Genomic DNA, 26,465 nt, shown 5'->3' on the forward strand with positions numbered 1-26,465 from the left:
GTCAGATTGTTGATAGAGACTGAAAACAGAGACAGCATATTGAAAAAAACACATTGGAGAGGGAGAGTACATCATAAATTATTTGGCGTTCTTGACCATTTAAATTTTTTCGGTTCATTTCAGTGTACAGCACTACATACTCTTAGTCAAACGGCCTTCATCCATTCTTTCCATATGTATAAACCGTCTCAGAACATTTTCATCAACCCTACTTGACTCGTTTTGGAGTGCAGAAGGGGTGGCAAATAGGCTACTCAGGGGTCAGAGTTTAAGGTAGATACCACACATGTTTTTGGGGTTCTTGAAGTGATGCTAACTCCTGAGCTAATTTGTGTCCAGTCCCAACCCCTCCCCCCACCATTAACTTTGGCCACCACGCTGGTGTGTTTGTGAGTTTGTCCTAATCTCCTGTTTATCCTACAGCAGTGGCACAATGTGGAAAACAATACGTTTGTTTAAGCTTCACAATAGATGTGTTTTGACTGTTTTCTGTTGAAGACAGAGGGAGGTTTGTCCCTCCTTCTCGTGCTCAAATCAACATCCGAGTTCTGCAAGACTTAGGCGAGTGAAACAAGCAGGTCCATTAAGGTTTTTTTTTTCACAATGAAACAAAAATTTAAATATATTATGGCCCTGTGAAACAGAATGAGCTGTGTGTGGTGTCACAAGGGTGTCGACAACATGGCTATCTATAGTTTACATACCTGAAAGCGAGGTGATGGCTCTATCAAGGACAAGTCTCGAGGTATTTTTTTTGATAGCACACTAGATGTCACTTGGAACACATCCTGAAGTTAATACTTAATTCAAATATATAGAAAATCAATCATTATGTGTAATTAATCAACTAAAAGAAAAGAATGGTAATGTCACGACCAGAACGGAATCAGGACCCAAATGCGTAGCGTTAACCACAAGTTTTTTGATACGGACGTGGGAAGCAAGCCGCTCACACAATCAGATCGTGTTCCGAATACGGAAGTGGATCTTCCAGAGCGGGAGATGGCTGTGTCGAGGACGGAAAACAGGTCAGGAGAGCAAAAACGTGGTCGGGATAAAAAACGAGTCGTAAGCCGGGACGGGAGAGCAAACGTTGTCGGGGTCAAAAAACAGGTCTTAGCCAGAGACAAACGGGGAGATCAGGAACGGACGGGTGGAAAAACGGGTGCAAAAAGCGGGAACGATGGGAGTCAAAGTGATTGACTTGTAGGAACAGAGGTTCGCTGACGGACTGACAACAGGCGAGTGACAGGACTGGGCTTAAAAGGGACCAATCAGGTAGCCCGCAGCTGCTGGCGCCAACGAGTGGGCACATGTGATACTAATCAGTCATCATGACAGATAAAAATGATAATGTGATGATTACAATAAGTCATCATAAAATACTGGAAAACTCATAAAATTATGACTATACTGTATATGCAGTGACATATTTCAATATTCCAACACTATCACAATAAATCATTTAAGAGAAAAATAGTAATAATGATAATATTTTCTATCCAAAAAATAATAAATTTCTGAAATAGATATGAAACTGCACATTACACAATATTGAAAATAGAAGTGCATAAAACGATTTTGATTTACGAGAAAAAATTACTTTGTGCCACTGTCGTCATGACTTCTTCATGTCATGTTTTCTTAAAATGAGTCACCTTGATACATTTTTTATCATTGAAGATAAAAAAAGAGGAAAACATTGTCGGACTATCAGAGCAATCTAAGAAAACCTTGGTGTTTTTACAAACAATGCTTCCCCGAATGTTGGATTCGTTTTCACAATTCAGAAGGTATTCCAAAAAGAATAACTGTATTTGGTTTATTGTTACAGAATGTACCTGGTTTTACAACCGATCCAACACAAAATAACAAAACTGAAAAACAAAAAGCATCCAGGATGTCGTAATCGGGGAAATTTCTCATACCCCAAGGGACAAAAATCTAGCTTGCTGATTTGTCCTTGTATGCAAGCCAGAACATTAATCATAGCAATGTCAATGTAAGGTCACAAATGGAAAAAAAAACACATTTTGCTCTGTTAGCGAGTAGGAAATTGAATTAAGTTGGTACAACAATTAAACCTGTGGCTTTGTCACGGTAATCCAAAAGGATATATGCACATATTCATGAAAACATCATATTAAAGCTGGTTGGGACATCCAGCTCACAGTTCAGAGGTCATGGGTTTGAATTTTGGCTTCCTCCTGACATACTGTATAACTGTAATAACAGGCATTTATTGTTGAACCTCCGGAAGCAATACTTTTTTTTTGAATATTTTGTTTCCCTTTTTTATACTGCTTCCCTAACAAAGGTGTATAAACCATTAGGAGCAAAACAGTTTCCTTTGAAGTAAAGTAAAAAAGTATGCGGTATATAACACATATTCATTTTTGTTGTTGTTGATTTATGGCATTTATGAATGCAATTTTATAAGCAATCACTTGAAGTGCCTTAAAATTCAGTATCCACTTAAAGTGACCAAAGCAAAGAAGAAATATAAACAAAATTCTCTCAGAAACAATGTGCACATGTGGCTGTGTTGCAATTTTGCATATTGTTGTTTCAGCAGTGCTGCAGATGGGATGAATTGTTTTACAACTTTGGAAGGAGAGAGAGAGAGAGAGAGAGAGAGACGGACGGGAGGATGGATGGACGAACAAAAAGATGGGTGAGTTCAGGTAGGTTGGTTGGTAGGTATGTAGGTAGGTAGATAGGTAGTAGAGGTGAGATCGGGCTTAAAAATCCAGCCTGACCCAACCCAGTCTGCGGGGACAAAACTCAAACCAGCCCAAACCTGACTTGATTTGAAGGACCAGACCTGAAGTGCCTTCTTTGACTGAAGTACTCACGGCGCCGAAATTCAGTTGGGTTTACTTCGCGGTCCCTCAAACCAAGTAGTTACTTCAGCGCCGAAGTACACATGGCGCAGAGGTGCAGCACCAATTTGTATTACAGAAGCTCCACAACTTACAAACATTTGAGTTACGAACAACGGTACTTTTTTCGAGATGCCGAAAAATATCCGGACATTGCTGTAAGTAAGATTTTGTATTGTGCACCTTTTTTTCCGAGTACAGGACATTACTGTAGTCATCAAACTTTCTTGTCTTAGTTAAAAGCCTCGCTGCAGCATTTTGTACTAGCTGAAGGCTCTTGATTTTGGACTTCAGGAGACCGGAGAGTAGTGCAATACAGTAATTGAGACGGGAGGTAACGAATGCATGAATTAAAATCTCAGTATCTGACTGAGACAGCAAAGGAATCATGTTCAAGTAGTAATAACCGACTGTGTCAATGTCGCACGACACACGTGTTGTGTTGTCCATGTGAGTCTCCCCTTTGCATAAGAGTCAAAGTGGCAAAATGTTAGCTTTGAAGTGGGTGGCCTGGGGTTGTGGTCCTGTCAGAAAAAAAGGTCAGTCATGTTCAAGGAGCGTGGGGGTTTAACCGTCACACCGCCGCCCTGATTTAAGTTGTCAAGGTCAGATGACTTCCTGACCTGCTGCCTTGACTTCCCATGGTGACCAAGATGAGACTATATTTATACTGTTGCTGGAGAATTGTAACACAAAAGTTTAACTGGTGCTTTAATTCAAATGTACCAAATATATCAAAAGTCCTTCTACTCCCCCACAAAAACACTGCACAAGCGCTCGGACACTGGTAACCTTGAAACTCGGTATGTAGGAACTGCAATAAATCCGTGGACCTCCTGTAATGTTTTCATTTCATCCTGCAGCTATTTGGAGAAATGAGTCTCCTTTCTACGCAGAAAGGCAGGGGGCACGCAGCGGGTATGGTTGTGATTAAACCTGATGAGGTACGGCGCGCAGGATTGCCAGAGTGTTTTCACAGCCTTCATTCCGCCTGTCACTCAGCACTCTATCCGCACAGATTTCAACCCGTGCAAAGACATCGAATAATGGGAAAAACATTCGCCGCGGGAGCTTCTCTCGCACGAATTGTTCACTTCATGTGAGGTGAGACAAGAGGGAAACGTTTCAGGGGGCGCAGGTGTGAGGAGTTCATCATGAAAATAAAATGTTCTTTTTATTTTAAAATGACTTCCGTTAAACACAACCACTTTCCCCCTTGCTGTTTTCTTAGTTTCTTAACAACTTTATTTAAGTATTTTGCATAGTGTCCTCACTTTTTTTGCCAATACAGCATATACACTTTTCTGCTAATGACAAAAAAAATGTTTTTAATCATGCATACAGTTTTGTGTCAAGCAGGGACTTGGAGCCTGAACGCAGATTTGAGAAGGAAATTAAATGTTTTTGAGAGGAAATGTTTGAGGAGCATGTTAGGAGTGACAAGATTGGATGGATTGAGAAATGAAATTGTGATAGCCAGAACTGGAGTAGTAGTAGAACTGAGCAAGCGTGTGGATAAGAGAGTACTCGGTTGGTTTGGACACATGGAAGGATGGATGAGGACCAAATGTTGAAGAGGATCTACAGGGCAGAAGTAAATGGACGGAGACCAAGAGGAATGCCGCCATTGAGGTGGATGGATGGTGTTGAGTGCAATGGAGGAAAGAGGTCTAAATGCAGTGGAAGCTAGAGCTCTTGTTGTTGATAGGAATGAGTGGAGAGGTGTTGTTCAAGGGTAGTGGGATGTTTGGAAGTGTTCTAAGGGATGGGCAGGACACCTGTATGATGCGGCAGGGGTGAAAGCTGTCAGGCCCTGCTGTTGAACAGAAGAGTGTGTTGTGTCACCCTGACCCGAGTGACATGGCCGCTTTCTTGTGTCCCGTTTCATCTGGAGGGACAAAAGTATGACCAGCTTGGGTGCCGAGGTGCTTAACTTGTTCTGGTGTTTGGGCATTTGGGTTGGCCATGATCCAAAAATGTTTGTGCGTGTTTTTTTGCTACTTTTCCCTTTTTTAATTTTCTTTGTTTTTGTATGTGATTGTCTTGCTGTTGGTCATCCCTCTCGAGGGATATGACCAGGGTAGATAAATAGATAGAATTATTTTAATATTATTTTTCTTCATTTCACTATTTATTATTTATATTTTTTTCCTACCTATTCTTACTTTTGCCTGAATTGTTTTGGCTTTACAAAAAAAACAGATTACATCTTCCTAAAAAATATTTTTGAAACACCTTAATGTATTAGTATTATGACGATTATCACTTATATTTATTTATTTGTCCGTACATTTTTACATTTAATTAGTAGTTTTTATTAGTACTGTTGTTATTATTATTTATTTAAATAGCCATGTTCGTCTAGAACAGTGGTGGCGAACACGTGGCTCTAGAGCCGCATGCGGCTCTTGGCCAATAAGAATGCGGCTCTTTGCCTCATCATATTTTCTATATACTGCGGCTCTTTGCCTTGTTTCATGTTTAGTTTTTTTTGTGTGTATTGAGGATGGACACTTTCCTTGAAATCAACACAAGAACAATACTTGTTGTATTGTAAGGAGAGGAGTGTGTCATGTTTTTAATTGTGTGTGTTTGTGGGTGTCTGTGTGTCATGGCAGGTACTGACCGTAGAATGATGGGGTTGAAGCGTGGTGTGGCTTTATGACTCTCAGAGTTAAAGATTTCGCCACCCCTGGTCTAGAATGTTAGCGTCAGACCCAATGTAAAATTGAATACAACTCTTGTCATGTAGTGATGTGGAACAATAACAATGTGTAAAAGATGACAATGGCAGTCTGGATATAATACAATTAACACTTTGTGGCACGGTGCCTTATTTTGTAACATATAGTATCTGCTTCATAGTTCAGTGGTACTTAGTTAATTTGCTGCTAACAGGTGTTTTGTTCTCGAAACTCTGGTTTCCTCCCACAAATTCTGTCATTCTGGCATACAGCATCATACTAAAAGTAATCTACAAAGCCTAGAAAAGAATTGTCTGCTCTCTGCCTAGTCTACCTTGAATATTTTTGCCTATTTATCCTGATATTTTTTCTCTTTTAAGTCTTTATTAGATGTTTATCCTGGACTGCCACGTCTGATCTCGTTGCAAACAAAATTCACTACATCGTTATCAATGATAACAAAAACAGTATGATTTAATATCACTGTCATGATTGCCAAAATGAAGACACCTTTGGCAATCGTTTGGAGCGCAGGAGCGCGCTCTCTGATTGGCTGGCACTCTCCTCTTAAGCTGTCAGCGGCCAGAGGGGGGTGTCAGACTGTACTTGTGTCTCTCTGTGTGTTTCGCCAGATTACCAGTACCAAAGACTTCTGCTGCTTGATTCCTGCCTGCCTTCGGTGTCGACCTGTTTCTACCCCACGCTTTCGACCTGCTCTCCTGCCCTGGCGATCGACCTGCCAGCTAAGACGTATCGATTCTGCCTACCTGTCACGGACCTGCTATTCCGTCCAACGCTGCTAGCGATCGACAATCCTCGGCTTCCTAAGCAAGCTCTGCAGCTCAATCCAATAAAGATTCCTTTAAAACGAACGCAATTGGGTCCGAGATTCCATTCTGGTACTTGACAATCACAGGTCCATTGGCAGATTAAAATGTTCCCTAAGGATGAAAGTTGTACTGTAAGTGTATGTTTGTCCTGGCCTGTCTAGCGTATGTGTAAGCAGTACAGGGTGTCTACAAAATAAATCATTTGGGATAGGTTCAAGTTTTTATGTGCCCCTTGAGATGAAAAGCAGCTCTAAATGAATGAATGAATAACCTGAAAACTAAAAATTCTTTACCATAGGATCTTGAAGCAACCAAGGCTAAACAAGTTGCAATACTTGGTTGCAACCAGAAGAGGCACTGTTTTGTTTCTTCACAGCTTTCATGCATACATTTGTGCATGGTTTTGTGTGTGTCGTCCTGAGTGTCAGCATAGCTGACCTTGTGTGCTCAGTCTCCCAGGGCAAAGCCATTGTGCGACTGCACCTGCTGACAAACTCCATATTAAACCTTTCATCACGGCAAGCCGCGTTAATAAAGAAAGGACGCAATCTCTTTGTGTTTGAGGAGGGAAAAGTCACATATTTATTTAAACGCCTCTTGAGAACTCTATACGCTCAGGAAAGTGGTTGTCAGTCAAAAGACTCATATAGCTTGCCCCATGTTTGGGGAATAGAAAACACATTTTTAGGGTATTACATTCACACACAAGCACACAATTGTTTTTTTTTTGTCGTACTGTCCCGCAGTATTTGGTCTGTTACTGTAAAACGGTAATTACTACAGTTACTAGTTACAATAATTCAGTAACCCCCTAGTTTACTGAAACCAAAAAGTAGCACGTTACCCTGAAAGTAACTATGTAGTTTCAAATAACTGTATATACTCCCATAGAAGCAGACCCCCCAAAACTGCTTTAAAATAGCCATATGATAAAACAACTACAATGGTGGTGTGTGTCTTTAGAGCATCACCCGCATTGAGACTCAAAACCATTTTCTGGGAAAGCTGCTGAGTCAGAAAACCAAAAATCCCAAGTCACATCTGTGGTAATCCACCTCACTGCCAGTAAAAGATGGGATGGACATTCATTGCCGTACGGGCCTGGGAGAGGTGAATGTCTTTTTGGGGAAAGAAAATCTGAGTTAGCAAAACCAAAAGTGCTAAGTTAGCTTGTTTTTGGGCATTTTTCACATCTAAGGTAACCTTCCTGACTGCCTGTGAAAAACAGTGATCATATTTACACTCCTCCCCCCTTTTCTTGGGTATACAGACTCACAAACAGACAATAATTAGAGTCACCGTAGAATGATGGGGTTGAAGCGAAGGCATAATTAAAGGCGACAAGAGAGGCCGGCATGACTTACTGAAAATAGCAAAACGCTTCAGTGCTTTAAAGAGACTCAGGAGAGGCCCTGACTGGAGGGTCAGAGGTGGGATGTTGAAAGGTAAAGGGGTCAGCAGGAATGAGCCCTGCGGACCCTGGAGTTGAAGTTTGCCTCGAGTGAGCAATTTTAGGCTGTTCAAAAAGAGGCAAGTAAACAACTATGTCGTTGTTCTCGGAGGAACTCATTAGAACACTTACAGTAATTGTGGGTAGTTATATGTATGTATTTAATGAATATTTGTGCTTCCCCTCACACAATTACTGTGTTATCCGATGACTCTACTCAACTTATTTTTGCACTTGCACTTGTAAAAGTTATGGTAATTGACCTATTTAACCCGGTTATTGACTTCTTTATGCTTATTAATTCCATTCTTAGATAATAATTTAATTTTTATTAATGAGTCAAATGTATTTAAAAGAGGATTACTGTTTTTTTACACATCATGTTGTTTGATGCTTTTGTCTTTTGAATTTTTTTAAACAAATGTGTTTAATTGGTCATCTATTTATGCTTAAAAAAACCCTCAAGTAAATAATAGAATAACACCTCTTCTTGTTTTTAGTAACAGGTAAGCACAAATACCAGGTGTGGGTATACCTGTCTTGTTTTAAAGGGACAATGTGCATTATTTAGCATCCTAGTGGTAACAAAAAACGTGATTTAATGAAAAAGCAATATTTATTTCAAAAATATGAAGAAAATCTATGAATTATCATGTAAACATGCATTTTTTAATAGTCATTGGTTGAGAAACTAGCACAGGGGGTGCTAATGCACTGAGATGCCTGTGCCAACCGCCATTAAACTTAAAGTAGAAGAAGAAAAATCAGCATTTATTTTACAACATGAGGCTCACCAAGTTGGAGCTGATATGAATGTCCACCATCTTGCTGCTACGGGTACCCTAAAACATCAGAGAAGCAGGGCAAAAGATATACATATAGAAGTAAGATGATGTGTTTTGGTCACTTTGAGTTTCCATAGTTTGTATTCTTTCTTGTGCTTTGTGCTTCTTCTGAGGGTGGGCACGACATAAAATAATTGAGAACCACTGTGTTAGGGAGTTGTAGGATGTTTGGATAAATGATAGGTTAACAAGATTGGCATAAATCCTAGCATAGTCATAGTTTCTTGAGTGAAATTTACTATATACATATATAGTTATTTTATTGTTTTTCTTATTTTTTTTATTTCATTTACAATTGTTCTTTTGAGTAAAAATGTTTTTTTTTCTTGTTTTTTTTTCCTTTTTTTGCATTTTGGATGTGCAAAAACAATCATATACCAATAGTAAAACAATATAAATGATATAGACAAATGGTCTGTAAACAAAATAAGAACGTTTTAATCTTTAAAGCTTTTTTTTCTCTCCAGAATTTAGTATTTCTATTTGACTTTTTTAATGTTTCCTTTTAGTTTACTATAAATGTTCTTGTAATTTCTCTACTGAATTATTTGCAGTTTGGAAGCGCAACTATTTAGTAAAAAAATCTTCTTACCGTAAATTCCGGACTATAGAGCGCACCTGATTATAAGCCGCACCCACCACATTTTAAGAGGAAAAACCGGTTTTGTACTTACAAAAGCCGCACCTGTATATAAGCAGCATGCGAACCCAAACCCGACTTTAAGTCCCGCGATTGAAACTAAAGGCCCTTCATTAAAGTACACAGTCCAAAAATCACAGCGGGCAAAATGAACGGAAAATGATACTGGTACTTAAGGTTTGATGCGGACTTGCAGAGTCCGGGTCCCGTTGAAAGTAATCCAAGGAAAAAAGTGTATATTTCCAAAGGTAACGGTGGGAAAAATATATATCCACTATTGTCCCCCGCGTCCACAAACAGGTCTGTCTGTTCCTCACCTTTACCCCACTTCCGGTCACCCCCCGTTTGTTCCGCCCCTCCTTTTTTATTCGCCCATGCAAAACATAACAGAATAAGTGTCTAAAATAAATACAAATAAATACATTACAAAAATATACAGTTGCAAATACATATTACACATGGGTTACACATATTTACAAAGGAAGACGGTACACCGAGAGAGTTTTCAAAGCTTTAATAAAAATAATATAACTTTCATCCCAAACGGGGCCTGTGACAGGGCAGTTAATGGTAGCAACACGCTAGCAACACGCTCGCAACACAGTAAACAGGTCTGGTAAAAAAAACCATACCATACTTGTAAAAATCACGGTAAACCGTCCTCATCTTCCTCCTTAGAACTGAAGCCATCGAAGTCGTCTTCCTCAGTGTCGGAAAGAAACTTTGTCATATAGACGTCGTCCCACGCTCCCGCAGCGGGACTCGCGCTGTCACTGTCGCTTGTACTCTAATCCACTCCTGTTTCTGTTCTCTCCTCTCAGTCACGCAGCCGACCGGCTTTTCGGAACCCGTTGGTGATGGTGGATTTTTTTTATGTGCCTTGCTTTTTGCATTTTGCATGATGAGGGTATGTTTACGCTAATTGAATCTGTGCACAAGCCAAGAAGTTGAGGTCTTCTTCGGCGCATATATTCCACCGGTCTAAATCTTACCTTTTGTACTCGGTCTCCTGTTTAAAATCCTGCAGGAACTGTAATATATTTTTGAATGATATTTTTTCTCCAAATGTATTGTTTTCATCTGAGGTAAATCTGGAATTGTGTTTGCTTATTGCAAGTAAAGGAGATAGAAGCACAATCTCAAGGTTGCACATGCCTGATTACACCTTCTAATGTTGGTGAGTGCATGGCAGACAGCATGTTGCTAGTATTAAGTCGGGTGTGTATGTTTTGCAGAGAGGGCCCGCAAAGGTTGTTAATCCTGCTCTCTGCTGTCATACCACCGCTTATCAAAACATCGCCCTACCCTCGCCCTCAGGGCCTGGATAGGGGCCAAAGAATGGCGAAGCTCAGGAGTCCCCTGTTCTCTTAAACCTGATGTACTTCCTAGTCACATCGGAAAAAGCAGAGTTTTTTATGCCGTGCCATTCTTCAGTATCTTTGCTTTCTTCTAGCGATCAGCCGAATAACTTTCATCTATATCCGTTGGTGACAGCAGACTACATTTACTTTCTTTTATATTCCACTTACAGTATCTGCCCATGAGATAGTACAGGGAAATATATTTAACAACTAATTTTGTTTGAATAAGCTGTTTAAGATTGCACTGCCAAACATAATCAAATTAGTAAATGGAATAAAGTAAAGTGTACATAATTTTGCTAATTCTAATTGTTTTCTTATTTTGGTTGGTTAAATGGTTGATTGGTTAGTTGGATCCCTTAACCACTAGGGTCCGAGGGGCACCTTTTTCTGTGGTGTGTCTTGGGCAAGTACAGTCTGGTGGCGCCCATTCCTCTCCAGGCCAGAAAGGGAAAAAAGGATGTAGTTAAACATTTTTCATACCACTGGCAGGTACTTTTTTCTCACTTTAGATATAATTTCTGTTATTATTCTAGACAACAAATCACTAAAAATAACCTTAACACTTGATAAACAGAGTAGAAATAAAGACGCTGCCCTACTTACGAACGAGATGATCGATCGTTCGTAAATTGAATTTGTTCGTAAGTTGCTTCAGTGCTATATTTTGTATGGAATGTATGTTTAAGGTTAATATAAGTATGTTTAAGGCTTGTACACATAACCTGTATTGTATTGTACTAAAATATAAGCATTTCATAAAATGATATGCTCTATAAAGATAAATAAAGTTAGGTTTAACTTTCATTAAGCTTTCTTATTCCACTTTATATACCTATAAATATATATATATATATATATATATATATATATATATATATATATATATATAATCTAAGACACATGGACAATGATATAAACGTGCATATTTCAAACTTCTCGAAGGTCGAGAAATTTTACACGTAAGCCTCATATAATAATTGTCAAAAACCTAAAATCTTGCAAAAGACTGACAAAAAATGTAATCAAAAATGGTAGAGTTTTGTAACTTTGTGTCGCCGTAGTTTTTTCTTTTTAGCACTTGTTTTCAGATGCACTAAATAACAGAGCAACCTTGACTGGTCAAATAATACACACGATCCTTTTAATGTGAAGAGCAGCCCATGCATATTATGAATTTATTTATTACTGATTGATTGAATTATTTTCGTATTAATTGTTGGTGCTTTTTCATGTTCAGATCTTGTTTTGTGTCTACATTAAAGACTATATATAAATTTGAAACCAGCGCAATGTTTTAATCAGAGGTTTTCTTGTTGAAAACCTGATTTAGCCAATCCTGACCTAGACACTAGCTCAGGCGGCCCCCAGGTAAATTCAGGTTTAGACCCCTGATTCAGAGACTCTTTTTTTAATTATATAAAACAGCTCAAGGCTCGAGATTCATGCCTCTAAGAGCATGGAAGCTATTAAAGGTCTGGGGTAAGACGGGACCTTTGGCTCTTACCTGCCAATTAAAACTGATTGAAGTAAACCTTGGATCGTCTTTCAAAGCGTAAAAGCAAACTTGTCTTTATTTGTTGCGTTGTTGCAAAGAAAGACAAAATGGTCAGTTCTCAAATTGACACAAAGTAGAGCTGGGCAGATCGATACAAATATCGACATCATCTATATCATACTAATGAAGTACTTGGATCAGATCGATACCATTGTTGTTACTTCGCTCCTCCACCATTGACCTCAAAGCACTCCTTCTCTAGGTAGATAGTGCAGCTCTTCTCTCACTAACCGGCACCCACGGCCACTCTGTAAGTTTGTGCTTGAGTGTGTGACTGAGAGGCACACTTTTAGCACCTAACCCTACCTGGCCTGCTGCTGCATCCTCACTCCCAGGCAGAAGAAAAGGCCAAATGTAGGTTACCATCCCTACCAGGAGCTAAAATGACACTAAGAAACAGGAAGGACAACTACAGAAAAACTACAAAAAGTACAATTCCATGTGTCATTTGTGAGGTAAATTGGTTTGCTACTGTGGCAACGTCAGAAATTGACACAAAACACTGGAAAAAGATAATCCTGCAGAGAATAACAAGTTGCAAAATGTGACTGGTCCTGAACAAAAACATGTAAATAGAATTCTCACTATTGCAACAGAGCCAGTAAGAGACAATTGATACTTTATTTGCACGGCTTGAATTTATTTTTAAAATATTGTGCTGTGGAAAGTACTTTAGCTGTCTTGTTGACACTTTCATTTAGTTTCATTGCTGCTTTTTTGGTTGGACTCTTTTGACTTTTATTATGAAACAGTTCAATGGAAATGTTCTGTTTAAAATGTTGTACTTTTAAAGACTGCAATGTAGGTATTTAATATAAAAAAGCAACATTTTTAGTGCCTAAAATGTAAATGCTGTGTCTATTGAAAATATAAAGGGGGAAAGGTTCAATTATTCAATGATCGTGACATTTCTAAGCAAAAATGATCGGATCGACACCAACATTTTGAGCATTTCCCATCCTTAGAACAATGATTAGCAAAGACGATCCTGGAATATTAATGTACAAACTTATAGTCAAGTCAAGTCACATTTATTTATATAGCCCTTAATCACAAAAATGTCTCAAAGGACTGCATAGTATTACAATGACACAATTACCTGATCTTAAACAGAAAACACTAAAGCAGAATTTCTAGATTCATCTAGTCTTGACATGAAAAGGACCACTGGCAGGGGTCAATCCCAGTAGTTGCCAGGTTAAAGGCCATTCCTGGTTGACGTGCAGAAACAAGCAAGAAGTCAAACACTTCCACGTCTGCAGGCCATTTAGGAGCCGGCAATTAGGACCAAGAGTGTGGTTTTAAGTGGTTCCTGCAGGAAAGCAACACGGGAAATAAATGACCAACTTCAGTCACTATTTTCACTAAATTGTGTTTTTGTTTGCCTCAGTTCGGTTTGGGTTGCTACACCATGATCTGACAGATGTGTTAAATACTTGACTTCCTCCTGTCGTGAACTGGAGGAGCAAATAAGCGCCACGCCTGTTCTTTGTTGGTTGAGTGACAAGCGTGATTAGCTTTTTGTTTTGAGTTACTGTTGCCACACGACTTTACTGAAGACACATTTATGTAAGGAGACAATGGACTTCTTGGCTAAACTTGACTTGGATGCAGCTTTCACAGGTCTTTGAGTCGCTTGGCATTAGAAAATAGACATTTGCAATGTAGTTTGCCATTTGTTTGGTCTTAAATGGGGGGGGGTGTTTTTGAATGTTGCAGGTGAAAAAAAGATAAATAAAACGTTATCACATTAGCAGAAACATGTACTAATAGTAGTTAATTTTGTTTATTTCAATAAATATTTTCCATTAATACTTTTCTGCAGGTCCCTTTCCTTACACGGTTAATCTGTACCTTGCCATACTTATAATTTTTTGATCATCTCATTTGTTTCATCATTCATTTTGTTTTCATTAGATTTTAAACATTGTGCGTTGATGTGTATTTGGTGGTATGGGTTCTTGTGTGGGGAAAAGGCGAGTATTTTATCTTCTTATTGCACAATTAAGTTTTCATACAGTTTCTTTGATTCTAAGATGAGACTAAATAATTAAAATGAGCAAAACAATCTTTTATCTGCTAGTTATAACAATTTGGATTTTTTAAAATATGTATGGAGTTCCATATTTTTTTCAATAACCTAAAATTTCTTAACATAGGGAGAATTAGCTAAATTCCTACCAACGGGTTGATAATTTATTTCCGGTGCATAGGCAATATCTTGAAAATAGAAAAATATTTTTTATTTTGGGGTGGGCTCCAGCACCCCCACAACCTTCCTGAGGTTAAGCGGTGCAGATAATGAATAAATGGATGAAACTCTTTTATAACAGATTTTATGCACAATGGTACGCAATATGCTAAATATACTGGATTTAAATATATATTGTACATTTCAAGTCAACGAAATGTAAAAGCAAAGTTACATACTGTTGGTTGCTAAAAATGGTAAAAGTGCTTAAGAAAGCAAGAAAGCTTTTCAACAGGAAACAAGTTATGTCCTAGTCTGGGCTTCTTTTTTTCTTTTTAACCAAAAACCCTCGTCATTCATGGTTTTGGCTGTTTATATATTGACACAATGACGCAGTGGGCCAATTTGCTTCAGAAGATGCATTGCTTGGATGCTTTCATCAAAGATTTTTCTTCCTGAAACTATGAAATATCCGAATAGGTTGAATTCGCTTTTGATCCATGAACAAGAAAACCATAAATGGCAAAATAAGGGGGATTAGTCATAGGTACTTGGCAAGGAGTAGCACAAAAAATGACCACTGACCAACATCATTCACAGTCATCGTGTTGTGGTCGACGTTAGCGGATTCTCATGTATGCATGGGTGAAAAGAGATAATGTAGGCTACATCTGCTTACGGGAAATCCTTTCTCAGATGGCATGAGACTCCTTTCCGATGGAAACCACTTTGCATCCTCATGTATGTGGAAAAACTAAAGCACCACTGTTAGTCGCTAACTACACTTTTTCCATAGTAATTAGTTCCACCCTAAAGTTAACATACTTCCTAATTGAGGTTAAACCACATAAGTTAAGCACAGAACAACAGTATAACAAAATATGTACCGTATTTTCATGACCCCAAGGTGCACATAAGTCTAAGATTTTCTTCAAATTGTGCGGCGCGCACCCTATCGGGTGGTGCGCCCTGTGTCTCATGTAAAATGATGGATATAGGCCAGCTCGGTGTTCTTAGGGTTTGACGCTCGCCCCTGAAGACAGGTTTGAGCTTTGGTCAAGTTAAGACATACAACATCTTTGGGTAAAATTCGATGTTTTTGCAAATAACTGCGACATGTATGTGATCTCCTGTGACTTTTCTGCCTTATCCCGTGTGAACGCCACAAGTTTCCCACAAGCACAGGAGGACACGTGACGTCACCCGCAATGCATTGTTTCGGAAGCACTCATGGATATGCCGTAGCTTATCCAGCAATTTATTATTTTTTTTTATCGTTTTGGTGCTTTCGTTTCATGAAACTGTCGTTTTACCACCTGGACCAGGACTATAGTGGCGCAGAAATTTCCAGCGGAATTATAATAAGAAGAAGGGATTGCTGACACTTTGGGCTAACCTGTCTTCGGAACAGTTGTTCGAGCTTTCGGAAAGTGACCCTAAAAATAAACCTTTTAATGGAGATATAGTAAAGCTGTTTTGGTCGGAAACAGAGGATGAGGATTTGACGGTCATGTTATGGATTACCACAAAAAAAAAATTGTACCTAACTGTTTTGCACGAGCTCTTTTTAAAAAGCTTAGTTCAATCCGTGTGTTTTACTTTGAAATCAATACAAAATAGATGAAAACAAAACTCAGTTTGGCTTCCATTGTATTTTTAGATACGCACACTTCTATGCTTGGCTGTGTTGTTCTAACGGGGCCGCAAGCAGAGGGCTCCCACGCCCTATCGTGCAGTGCACCCTTTGTAGTGTTAAATACAGAAATACAACCAACAATGGAGACGCCGCCTTTTAACACTCTGTGCCCAATGGTCGTGAGAAAACGGTATTTCTATTAGCGGTCGTAAACCTCAACCTTTCCAGAGGAGCCTGGTGTTTAAGAGAACTTTCTTGACACAAAGTAAATCCCAATTCATAACACAGTTGTGTAGAAAAATGATGTTTTTTAATACTGTACTTTTTCGTTGGCAACATTTTTTAACACATACATATATACACCTTAGACAAACAATACAGAGCATGACGGTGCTTTCGCGAACATGTTGCAAACAGCTGCTGTCCCTTTCACAGTCCAAAACAACATAAAAAGTATTCCAGTTGATGCGTTAAATGGTATGGGCTGATACAGGCAGCGTTGGTTGGGGCATATTTTATGGATTCACATTATAGTTGCAATTTTACCTTTAAAAAAAAAGCGTTTTTTCATCGCATACGCCACTTCATCTGTTGCCAAGATGTTACAAGTTCTTCTGAGCAGTTTTAAAACACAACAGCATGCCAGTTGAATGAAAGGCACATGTAAACCATTTACACAAAGATAAAAATGTACACATCTCAAAGTATGATTATGGTGTCAGTCGATTAAAAGCTTGGACGAAAGTATTTCAGAGTCTCTAAATTTAGTTTTTCTAGTTTTTGCGCTTGTTTGTCAGAATGACTGTAACTCATCAAGCTTAGGAAGGTCTTGAATACCGGAGAAGGGGCTGCAGGATTACAGAGTTTACATTTCCACAGTCTATACTAACACAAGTAGAATTGTTTTGTATTGTACTGAGTACATGGCTACCTGAGTCCTATTGTTTTACTAAAAGTAATTTCAGCTTCTGTTGCAAGGCACCTAAACAATCATTAGTGACTTGTAGGCAGGGTTTTGGCAATACAAAGAAATCGAAAATCAAATCACAATAACAGCAATACTGAATTAACATCTTGCAAAACAATGTAAAAACAACAACACGTATAACAGCCAGACAAATGTGGGAAAAGGCACCAACTCTTGTTCAGTCAATTAGTATTTCATGGCTAATTATTTTCCCTCTGAGCCAAAAGCGATTGGATGTGTGGAGAGTTACAGTTGGGTGTTTTGACAGAGTACAATCAGACATGTTATGCTTATAGGTTTAGCTCCTGAAGTCATCAGTAATTCTGGAGACCCTATTTGAAGTTTTAATCGACGATTGGTCGTATTTCATAATCACAGCAAAGAAAAATAGCAAAGACTCTTCAGTTTCGGTTCAAATGCAGCGGAGTCAAAGTCAAGATGTTGTTTTTTTAGTTTTGTTTCTAGCTATGATGTCCTCCAGTTTCATTTCCAAGTTCAGCAACAGATTTATAATTCATTCTGGAACAAGAAACCATTTTGAAACTAAACACATCAACGGCCGTGTCCATGTAAAAAGAAATGGCACTTTTTCTGCTACAAGGTCTTTTCTCTTCAATTGCACTCTGATGAATCACTTATTTGTAGATTTCGCAAAGTCAAACCCTTTTTTGAAACGCAGCTCAATTGTTGTCCTGAAATCATTTAGTGTAGCTCATTTTCAATATGCTACAAATGTTACCTTGACTCCTCAATTTGCAGGGTGGAGAATGCAGTCAGTAGAGGTATCATCTTATAGAACAAAATATAAGTGCCACGTTCAAATGGTAACAAAAACCCCTACATTGGTGAGAGGCACACTCAATGTATTTTGCATCTTAAAAATAAGATGGCTTTAGTGATGACCGATTGTTAGTGGAAGGAGAGTGTCCTTGCATCAATGGCATTTCATAGTCCATATTGCCATTTTGTTGTAAGGATGTGGGGGGCTGCTGATTGTCTGCCTGTTTGTGGGGTAGTGCTCCATTCCCCCCATTTTCTGCACATGCCTTGATGGCTTCCACTTCCAAGAAATCCTTGGGATCGGCAGGACCCAGCTCCAGTTCCAATCCTGATTTACTCCGCCTCCTTTTCCTTAGACGGATGATAAGACCAATTATCGATGCCAATCCCAGCACCAAAGACAGTGCAGCTACGGCAGGAATGACGGTATATGTGAGTGAGCTCTGCGTCTCCACGCGAGGTTCTGAAGATGTCAGTGGAACCCCTGAAGTCCGAGCTTCTGTACATGATCCCGTCTCCACTGACTTGTTGGCCCTTGTAGACATGATCTCCTCAAGAGGGCTCGCACATACCGAGTAGGTACAGTTGGGTCGTAGGCCACGTAGAGTATATTCCGGGTAGGATGCAGGTACGCTCAAAATGATTGGGCGCCGGTCAGGTCCGGAAAGATTGCGGTAGGTCAGTTTAATGCCACGGATATTTGGCCGTGTCTTGATGAATAGGTGCAGATCGAGAAGAATAGACGTGGAGGTCACCTGGCGGGAGCTGATGGCATCAAGTTCTTCGAATTCTGTGGGGACCTCCACAAATACTTCTGTTGCTGGATGTTTTGGTGGTTCCGTTACATTGTTGACAATTTCACAATAGAGTCCAGATGTTCCTGAAGGACAAAGGCAGCCCAATTGCCCTGTTGGGTCAAAGTTGCAATTGCCGCCATTTAGACAGATGTTTGGTGGACAAATGTGCTGGACATATTCCCTACTTGTGGGGCTTGGGAGGGCAGGAAGTTGCGATGGAAGTGGGTCTGTGTTGGAGTCCTGGGTTTGTTCACTTGGTGGTGGGGGAGGAGGAGGAAGAATTGCATTTGTATGGGTTACTTCTTGAGCTGTAGTAGGCCTGTGTGGTGCTGGAGTACTCCCCAAAGGAGATTTCATGAGCAAAGTAGTGGTCAATGGACATCCAAAGTCTGTGTGGTCCAGTACTGAAAGCATCTTCCCAGCATTAGCGAGAGGAAAGTGGCACCTGGTCTCCCTGAGCCTTCCCAGATTTATATTCTGTTCTTTTAACCATGCAGCAAATGAAGCGAGGGGGCACATACAATTGAATGGATTTTCAGCTACTGCTAGCTGTACAAGTTTAGGAAAGGACTGGAAAAAGTCTTGGGGAAATCCCTGAAGATTGAGACCACTAAGATCTAGTTCTTGGAGCCCGGTTAGCTTCTGAAAGTCTTCTGTTCTGAGCTCAGTCAGCGGATTTGAGGACAAGTTGAATTTGATCAAGCCCTTGAGGGAGTCCTTTTTCAGGGCTTGGGGAACCTCTTCAAATTGGTTCATTGAAATGTCCAGCTCATGTAGGTTCCCCAGGGAAGCTACAAGATCTTCATCGAGGGAGACGAGCCCGAGAGAAGCCATTTTAAGGGTTTCTAAGTGAGGTGTTTGAAGGTCCAAGGCATGCAAGGTTGGAATATTGTTGTAACTTAGGTCAAGCAGCAGAAGTCTAGGTAAATTAAGAGAGGGCAAAGATGTGAGTTTGTTCCCTTGGAGCTTGAGCTCCAGAAGCATTTCCAAACCTTCAAAAGCTTCACTCTGGATGGTTTGAATGTGATTTTGGTGGAGATACAGTCTCTCCAGCTGGACTAAGCCAGAGAAGCTTTCTTTGGAAATGTGTGTAATTAAGTTAGAAGACAAGTCCAAGTTCTTTAGCTTTGACAGCATCTCAAACACACCATCCGGGATGTCTCGAAGTTCGTTCTGGCTCAGATCTAGCAAATCCAAGTCCCCAAGACCTGTGAAGTCATGTTGGGTCAAAGCACTGATGCCGTTTTGAAAAAGGTAAAGATTTATGGTGTGCTCTGGGACCTTGGGAACAGTGCTGGACCGTCGACTAATGCAAAATATTGAACCAGGGTTGTTGCAAGAACAGTCTGCTGGACACTCAGAGGAGGAAACCAGACTGGATGAGAGGAAGACGAGCATGAGTTGAGGCAGCATGGTCAGTCCAAGCTTGGAATTCTAAAAGACAAAACAGAAAGACAAAAAAAAGGTGTTAAATGCGGTTTAGTTATCTGGCTAGCTACAAATGCTGTAAATACATGATGAATGTTAGGCTTGCAAAAGTGCTACTTTAAGCCAAACCATTTATCTTTGTAATCATTTTGGTTTAGACGTTCTTTAATCCCCCCTTTTTAGGGTGTGCAATTTAAAAGGCTTTTAGGACTGACAGCTTCGCCTTAAACAAAACCAGAAATCTGCCAACGAAACCTACAAAGCCAGTTTTTGCTTCTTAAAATGATTTGTTCAATGACACAATTTTCCGACGTCAAGACTTCTCTTTCGTCTCTAGTGCAACCTCGGCCATTGGGAACGTAAAACAGAAATGTTGACATGAGGCAAAACAGATCAAAATTCACACTAATGGCCGACTAACAACCGCATCTTTGCAGCAGCAGAGGAAGTCAAGAGCACAGTTGGATTAAGTTACCCATAATGCATTGCCGCCATCACTCACTCTGAGACAGACCCACATGAACCTTTATTCTTATCACTATAAGAGGGAGTTATTAGGGAGGAAAACTGCGAAGGCAAGGGAAAAGGAAACAGACGGAATAAAAGGATCAAGTGATTAAGTGGCAATTTGGTATGAAAAAAATCAAATGGATATTTGGGAAGAAAAAAAAAATGTGTTTCTAAATTTTTTTTAAAAATGCAAAAAGGGGAAACGCGAAAAAAATCTATTAAAAAAATACTATTTAAGATAAATGAATCTATGACCTTTATTGTCATTAGACAGAAGTACAACAAGATTGGAGGGCTTTCAGTGCAAAGTAAGATTAAGGTAAAGACATAAAAATGTGTAAATGGTTACAAATGTAAAAATACAATCTATCATTGATTTACTGTGGCAGAATTTACAGAGGCAGTACACAACAATTGCACATATGCATTATGCTCATTAACGTAAAATGCAGCAATACATAGAAAAAGTTCCTAAAAAAGATTAAATATACATTAAGAAGTAAAACATATTGCTCTTATATTTATTGTTTTAATGCTGCAGACAATTACATCAAGATACACATTTTGAAATTATATTCAGATGAGGTGGCTGTCCTAAGTGTGTCTATGATAAAATCTGTACTTAAAGCACAGAAAATGTTCAACAATTTAATATTGTGCATTTTTCATCTGCTAAGCCTAATGGTTGTAATTCAAAATCTGGCCACACCATTACGAAAACGATTTCATACAATAATGAATAGAGACACTTAAGGAATTTCATAGTTTTCTTTGCTCTTTTTGGAACATTCTATTCTACCGTATATACTTTTTCCCCCATGGAGTGGCGGCGAGTGATCAAAAGAACTCCCGTGGATGACTCTCAGCAGACCACTGAACCCCAGAGATGGTTGTTTATTTATTCAGCATTCCGATGAAGAGCATTCAAAGGAATAACTGGAAATTTAGGTTATAAAACGACCGTGTTTACATCATTAAAAGAATGATCTGAAGCGGAAGACTACAAAAATGCCTGCTTTGCACAAACATTTCCATTATTTTTAGAAATTTGAGAGGTATACAAGGGACTAAGGGGGTAGTAAGGAATGAAGGTACTAAAGAGCAAAAATGGAGCCCATAAATTACATTTGAGAACATGTGCCTAAGGGGAGGTGACTTCATCTTCTTGGAGGGGGGAAAAAACTCACACTCCCTTTCGTTCCTCAAAGCGAAAAATGCTCTTACTTTTAAAAGCTCTGAGTCACTTTAAAAGCCGCAAAATTAAATTGTGTCAGCAGAGTGAGAAAACTGGTTGCAATCTGAACATCAGTGTGGTAGCATGGGTTGATGGTGGTGATGCTGGGACTATGTATTTTAAGATACTGTACAACCATCTTCATTGTTGGCTTTAACCACCAGACAGGTGCTGTCTAGACTCCAGAGTGAAAAATGCATGGGGGTCTGTCTATATTAAGATGACCACACACTTACGATAGCGCCCGTGAGAACATTCAAATGAGTAGAATTGAGTGACTCTGAGTGAGTGGTGAGATTTATTGCCCTTGCTTGAAATTGGTTGTCCCAAAAGGGCCACAGACTTGTATTGGGACCCGGCTGCACAGAAAAAAATTGGATCCATTATTTTTTGCTTGTTATTATTTAACTGACGTTGCTGTGATTATAAGAAATAATAACCTAGTGTTTGATCGGTTCACTTGGGCGGGCACTTCTCTGTCACATCGGAAACTAGGATCTACGCCCACGGAAGATGCAGCGAGAGAGGAATCAAACCAAATTTCTGCACTTATATCCAATAAACATGGAGAATAACTGCAACCCTCTATGTCATCTTATAATGATTATGCCTGACACGTCTTACATATATGAGTAAACGGTGGTCATAAAGATCGATTGTTGCATTTCAAAGGTGCGTGCAATCCCTTCCTCGCCGACACCACGACTAGCGCACGGAGACCACACAACACACTTTTCAAGATGTTTATTGAGTTAGTTGGAGTAAATTTTTAATTACTTGCCACGCAAATCGACATGACAGGTTGCAATAAAAAATACGATAGAGATCAGAGTGTGTTGCGGTGAGTTTGTTCACCCAAATATTACACAATATTCCACATTATGCCTACTATGATAATTATTATTGTTGTTGTTATTGGAGCCGACCATGAAAATACAGGGAGTGCAGAATTATTAGGCAAATGAGTATTTTGACCACATCATCCTCTTTATGCATGTTGTCTTACTCCAAGCTGTATAGGCTCGAAAGCCTACTACCAATTAAGCATATCAGGTGATGTGCATTTCTGTAATGAGAAGGGGTGTGGTCTAATGACATCAACACCCTATATCAGGTGTGCATAATTATTAGGCAACTTCCTTTCCTTTGGCAAAATGGGTCAGAAGAGGGACTTGACAGGCTCTGAAAAGTCAAAAATAGTGAGATATCTTGCAGAGGGATGCAGCACTCTTAAAATTGCCAAGCTTCTGAAGCGTGATCATCGAACAATCAAGCGTTACATTCAAAATAGTCAACAGGGTTGCAAGAAGCGTGTAGAAAAACCAAGGCGCAAAATAACTGCCCGTGAACTGAGAAAAGTCAAGCGTACAGCTGCCAAGATGCCACTTGCCACCAGTTTTGCCATATTTCAGAGCTGCAACATCACTGGAGTGCCCAAAAGCACAAGGTGTGCAATACTCAGAGACATGGCCAAGGTAAGAAAGGCTGAAAAACGACCACCACTGAACAAGACACACAAGCTGAAACGTCAAGACTGGGCCAAGAAAAATCTCAAGACGGATTTTTCTAAGGTTTTATGGACTGATGAAATGAGAGTGAGTCTTGATGGGCCAGATGGATGGGCCCGTGGCTGGATCGGTAAAGGGCAGAGAGCTCCAGTCCGCCTCAGACGCCAGCAAGGTGGAGGTGGGGTACTGGTATGGGCTGGTATCATCAAAGATGAGCTTGTGGGGCCTTTTCGGGTTGAGGATGGACTCAAGCTCAACTCCCAGTCCTACTGCCAGTTTCTGGAAGACACCTTCTTCAAGCAGTGGTACAGGAAGAAGTCCGCATCCTTCAAGAAAAACATGATTTTCATGCAGGACAACGCTCCATCACACGCATCCAAGTACTCCACAGCGTGGCTGGCAAGAAAGGGTCTAAAAGAAGAAAAAACTAATGACATGGCCTCCTTGTTCACCTGATCTGAACCCCATAGAGAACCTGTGGTCCCTCATCAAATGTGAGATTTACAAGGAGGGAAAACAGTACACCTCTCTGAACAGTGTCTGGGAGGCTGTGGTTGCTGCTGCACGCAATGTTGATCGTGAACAGATCAAAGCACTGACAGAATCCATGGATGGCAGGCTTTTGAGTGTCCTTGCAAAGAAAGGTGGCTATATTGGTCACTGATTTGTTTTTGTTTTGTTTTTGAATGTCAGAAATGTATATTTGTGAATGTTGAGCTGTTATATTGGTTTCCCTGATGAAAATAAATAATTGAAATGGGTATACATTTGTTTTTTGTTAAGTTGCCTAATAATTATGCACAGTAATAGTCACCTGCACACACAGATATCCTCCTAAAATAGCTAAAACTAAAAAAGCCCCACTCCAACTTCCAAAGTATTCAGCTTTGATATTAATGAGACTTTTGGGTTCATTAAGAACATGGTTGTGGTTCAATAATAAAATTAATCCTCAAAAATACAACTTGCCTAATAATTCTGCACTCCCTGTATTGTCGGACATCAAAACAGTCCGTGGTACTGCTTTAAACGGCTGGTTAAACATTTCGGGTTGGACACAAAATAAATACAAAATTGATCTTCATTAGGGCCACACCTCAAAGTTCCTTGCCAACAGGAAATGAAAAGCAGCATATTAAAATGCCAAAAGGAATCTACTCAGATTGGTTGACTAGTTTCTTTGTTCTAAGATTTTCTTTTTAGATCTGTGGTTCTTGTGGCTTTTTGGAAACAAATCATCGCTCAGGTCTACCTGATAAAGCAAAAAAAACAAAACACTGAGAGGAATATGACTTAAAACCAAATACAAAAGACGGCCTATTTGGTTGTTTTATGTCACCATAAAGTAGTATCCTCAAATCTACAAAGGGAATCTACACTTTCTCTCAAATAAAAATTTTTACTAACAAAAAAGTAAATCCCTAAAACCAATTCACTGACTGTCGTTGACGGCTGTAGATGTCAGAAAACCTTAGAACTACGATCTCTACAAGTTCAGACAGGTTGAATTCTGTCTCACGTCCTAAACTGGGCAATAAACCAAGTTTTCTGTATTCCAACAACAAATCTTCACCCAAATCTTTTTTTACCTTGAGGCAACTAGAAAGCTAATTGCCCCTGCTTCCACCCTTCCTAACGAGCTGCTTACATCTGGAAACGGTGTCTGTCCTCCAGACAAAAGCCGTCAAATGCGAGAGAAGCCGTAAATGTTTAGCACGCAACGATTACCCCCAAGGTTTCGATTTTCCTCGTTTTGGAGACAATAAACCTTACTGTACTGTACCACTGCTGCTTTGCAGTCTAGATAAGCTCCACACCGCTCATACAAGTCCACGAAATTGGGTCTGTTTGTCCCAAACGCAACAAATCTCTGCAACAAACCCACATGTGAGCCACTGAGTTTCTAAAAATGGGTTTTCAGTCACAATGGTGACCATCGGTCTTGATGTCGTGAAGGTTTCCGTGACTATTGAAAAATAAACAAACTGGCACAGTCTCGCTCTTTGTTTATTTATCTCATGCTTTGTCGCATCCCTTGAGCCCTGTTGGACGCATTGGTCTGGCCGCTAGCTATAATTTGCTCTCTTGTTTGGTTTCCCTCCGTTTGAGACACGTCTAAACGGGTCTGCTGCGAAACTGACTGGAATTGCACTAGAAACTCAGACCACCTGAGCTGTGACAAACAAAATACTGATTGGGTTGCTACGAGACACGTTCAGAATTGCACTGGCAGTTAATTGAGCTACATTTATTTTGAACAATATGTATTAGTTGCACTTGGCATGTCCCAATACGGATTTTTCGCCTACGAGTTTTTTTATTTGGGCTCGATACCCGATCAGATACTCCCAACAATTTAAATATTGTAAAAACTAAAAATACATAGGAAAGAAGTAACACATCCAGTATATCACTCTTATATTTTTTTTTTATTTGTTTGTTTTTTGTTTGTTTGTTTATTCATTTAACTAAAACAAGAAAGTTTGAATACATTACCTTGATTGTGGCTAACCTGCACTGGCTCCCTGTCAGTTTAAGTTGTGACTTTAATGTTCTGTTGGTATTATACAGAATTATGCATGGACTTGCCCCCTAATATCTTTCAGATTCAATTTAGCCCTATGTTCCTGCTTGGAGCCTTTGCTCAGAAAATACTGGTCTACTAGTGATCCCATTTAAAATAGAATATTAATTTCAATAAAAGGCAAAAATACATCCCTATATATAAATGAAAAAAGGACTCATTGTCACGGTTGCCATGGCGCCCAAGTGGCGCCAGCTGCGGCTCGTTGACAGATTGGCTTTCCGTCTATTTAAGCTTAGTGCTCTCACTCTTCCTTTGTCGAAGAACCTCTGCCCCGCAAGACGTGGGTTTCGACTCGGTCCTGTTTCTAGTTGGTATTTCCTGTCCGGTATTGTTCCCGTTTATTTTGTCCTGTTTAATTTTGGTTTCCAGTCTCGTTCCCGTCTAGTTTGTCCTGTTTATTTTCGATATCCTGTTTTGATATATATCCTGTCTGTCCCGTCCTGTCCGATATCTGCTCGGGCAGTTGGGATTGATCTGGTCGGCCTCTGGCTTCCTGTCATTCCACGCCAGACTGCTGCCTAACGTGCATGACTCCGCATTTCCCGTAAAATAAAAAGCTTGTGTAAGAAACGTCACG

The 26,465-nt window shown here is 39.7% G+C and overlaps 1 protein-coding gene and 1 long non-coding RNA gene across 3 annotated transcripts in view; one reads left to right on the plus strand and one right to left on the minus strand.

Moving 5' to 3' along the window:
- The first annotated feature begins 2,591 nt into the window (after positions 1 to 2,591).
- On the plus strand, positions 2,592 to 6,438 carry LOC148361187 (uncharacterized). Its single transcript, XR_015851205.1, has 4 exons — positions 2,592 to 2,684; positions 3,746 to 3,826; positions 3,901 to 3,986; positions 6,199 to 6,438. It is a non-coding gene; the product is annotated as an uncharacterized LOC148361187 (long non-coding RNA).
- A 9,933-nt stretch (positions 6,439 to 16,371) lies between these two features.
- LOC148361188 (vasorin-like) overlaps positions 16,372 to 26,465 on the minus strand; it is a 34,733-nt gene continuing 24,639 nt past the window's right edge. The window contains exons 1-2 of one of the 2 annotated variants that reach the window (XM_088341908.1): positions 19,903 to 20,013; positions 16,372 to 19,829 (exon numbers count right to left, since the gene is read on the minus strand). In XM_088341908.1, coding sequence (XP_088198034.1) covers positions 17,920 to 19,758 — 1,839 coding nt within the window. In that variant the 5' untranslated portion in view covers positions 19,759 to 19,829; positions 19,903 to 20,013 and the 3' untranslated portion in view covers positions 16,372 to 17,919. Of the gene's footprint in view, positions 20,056 to 26,465 lie in introns of those variants that run through there. The other variant, XM_088341907.1, reaches the window with a different exon arrangement.

Source organism: Urocampus carinirostris, chromosome 8 (genome assembly GCF_059441175.1).
Source record: "Urocampus carinirostris isolate Australia breed hairy pipefish chromosome 8, RoL_Ucar_1.0, whole genome shotgun sequence".
In the NCBI taxonomy this organism is placed as follows: Eukaryota; Metazoa; Chordata; class Actinopteri; order Syngnathiformes; family Syngnathidae; genus Urocampus; species Urocampus carinirostris.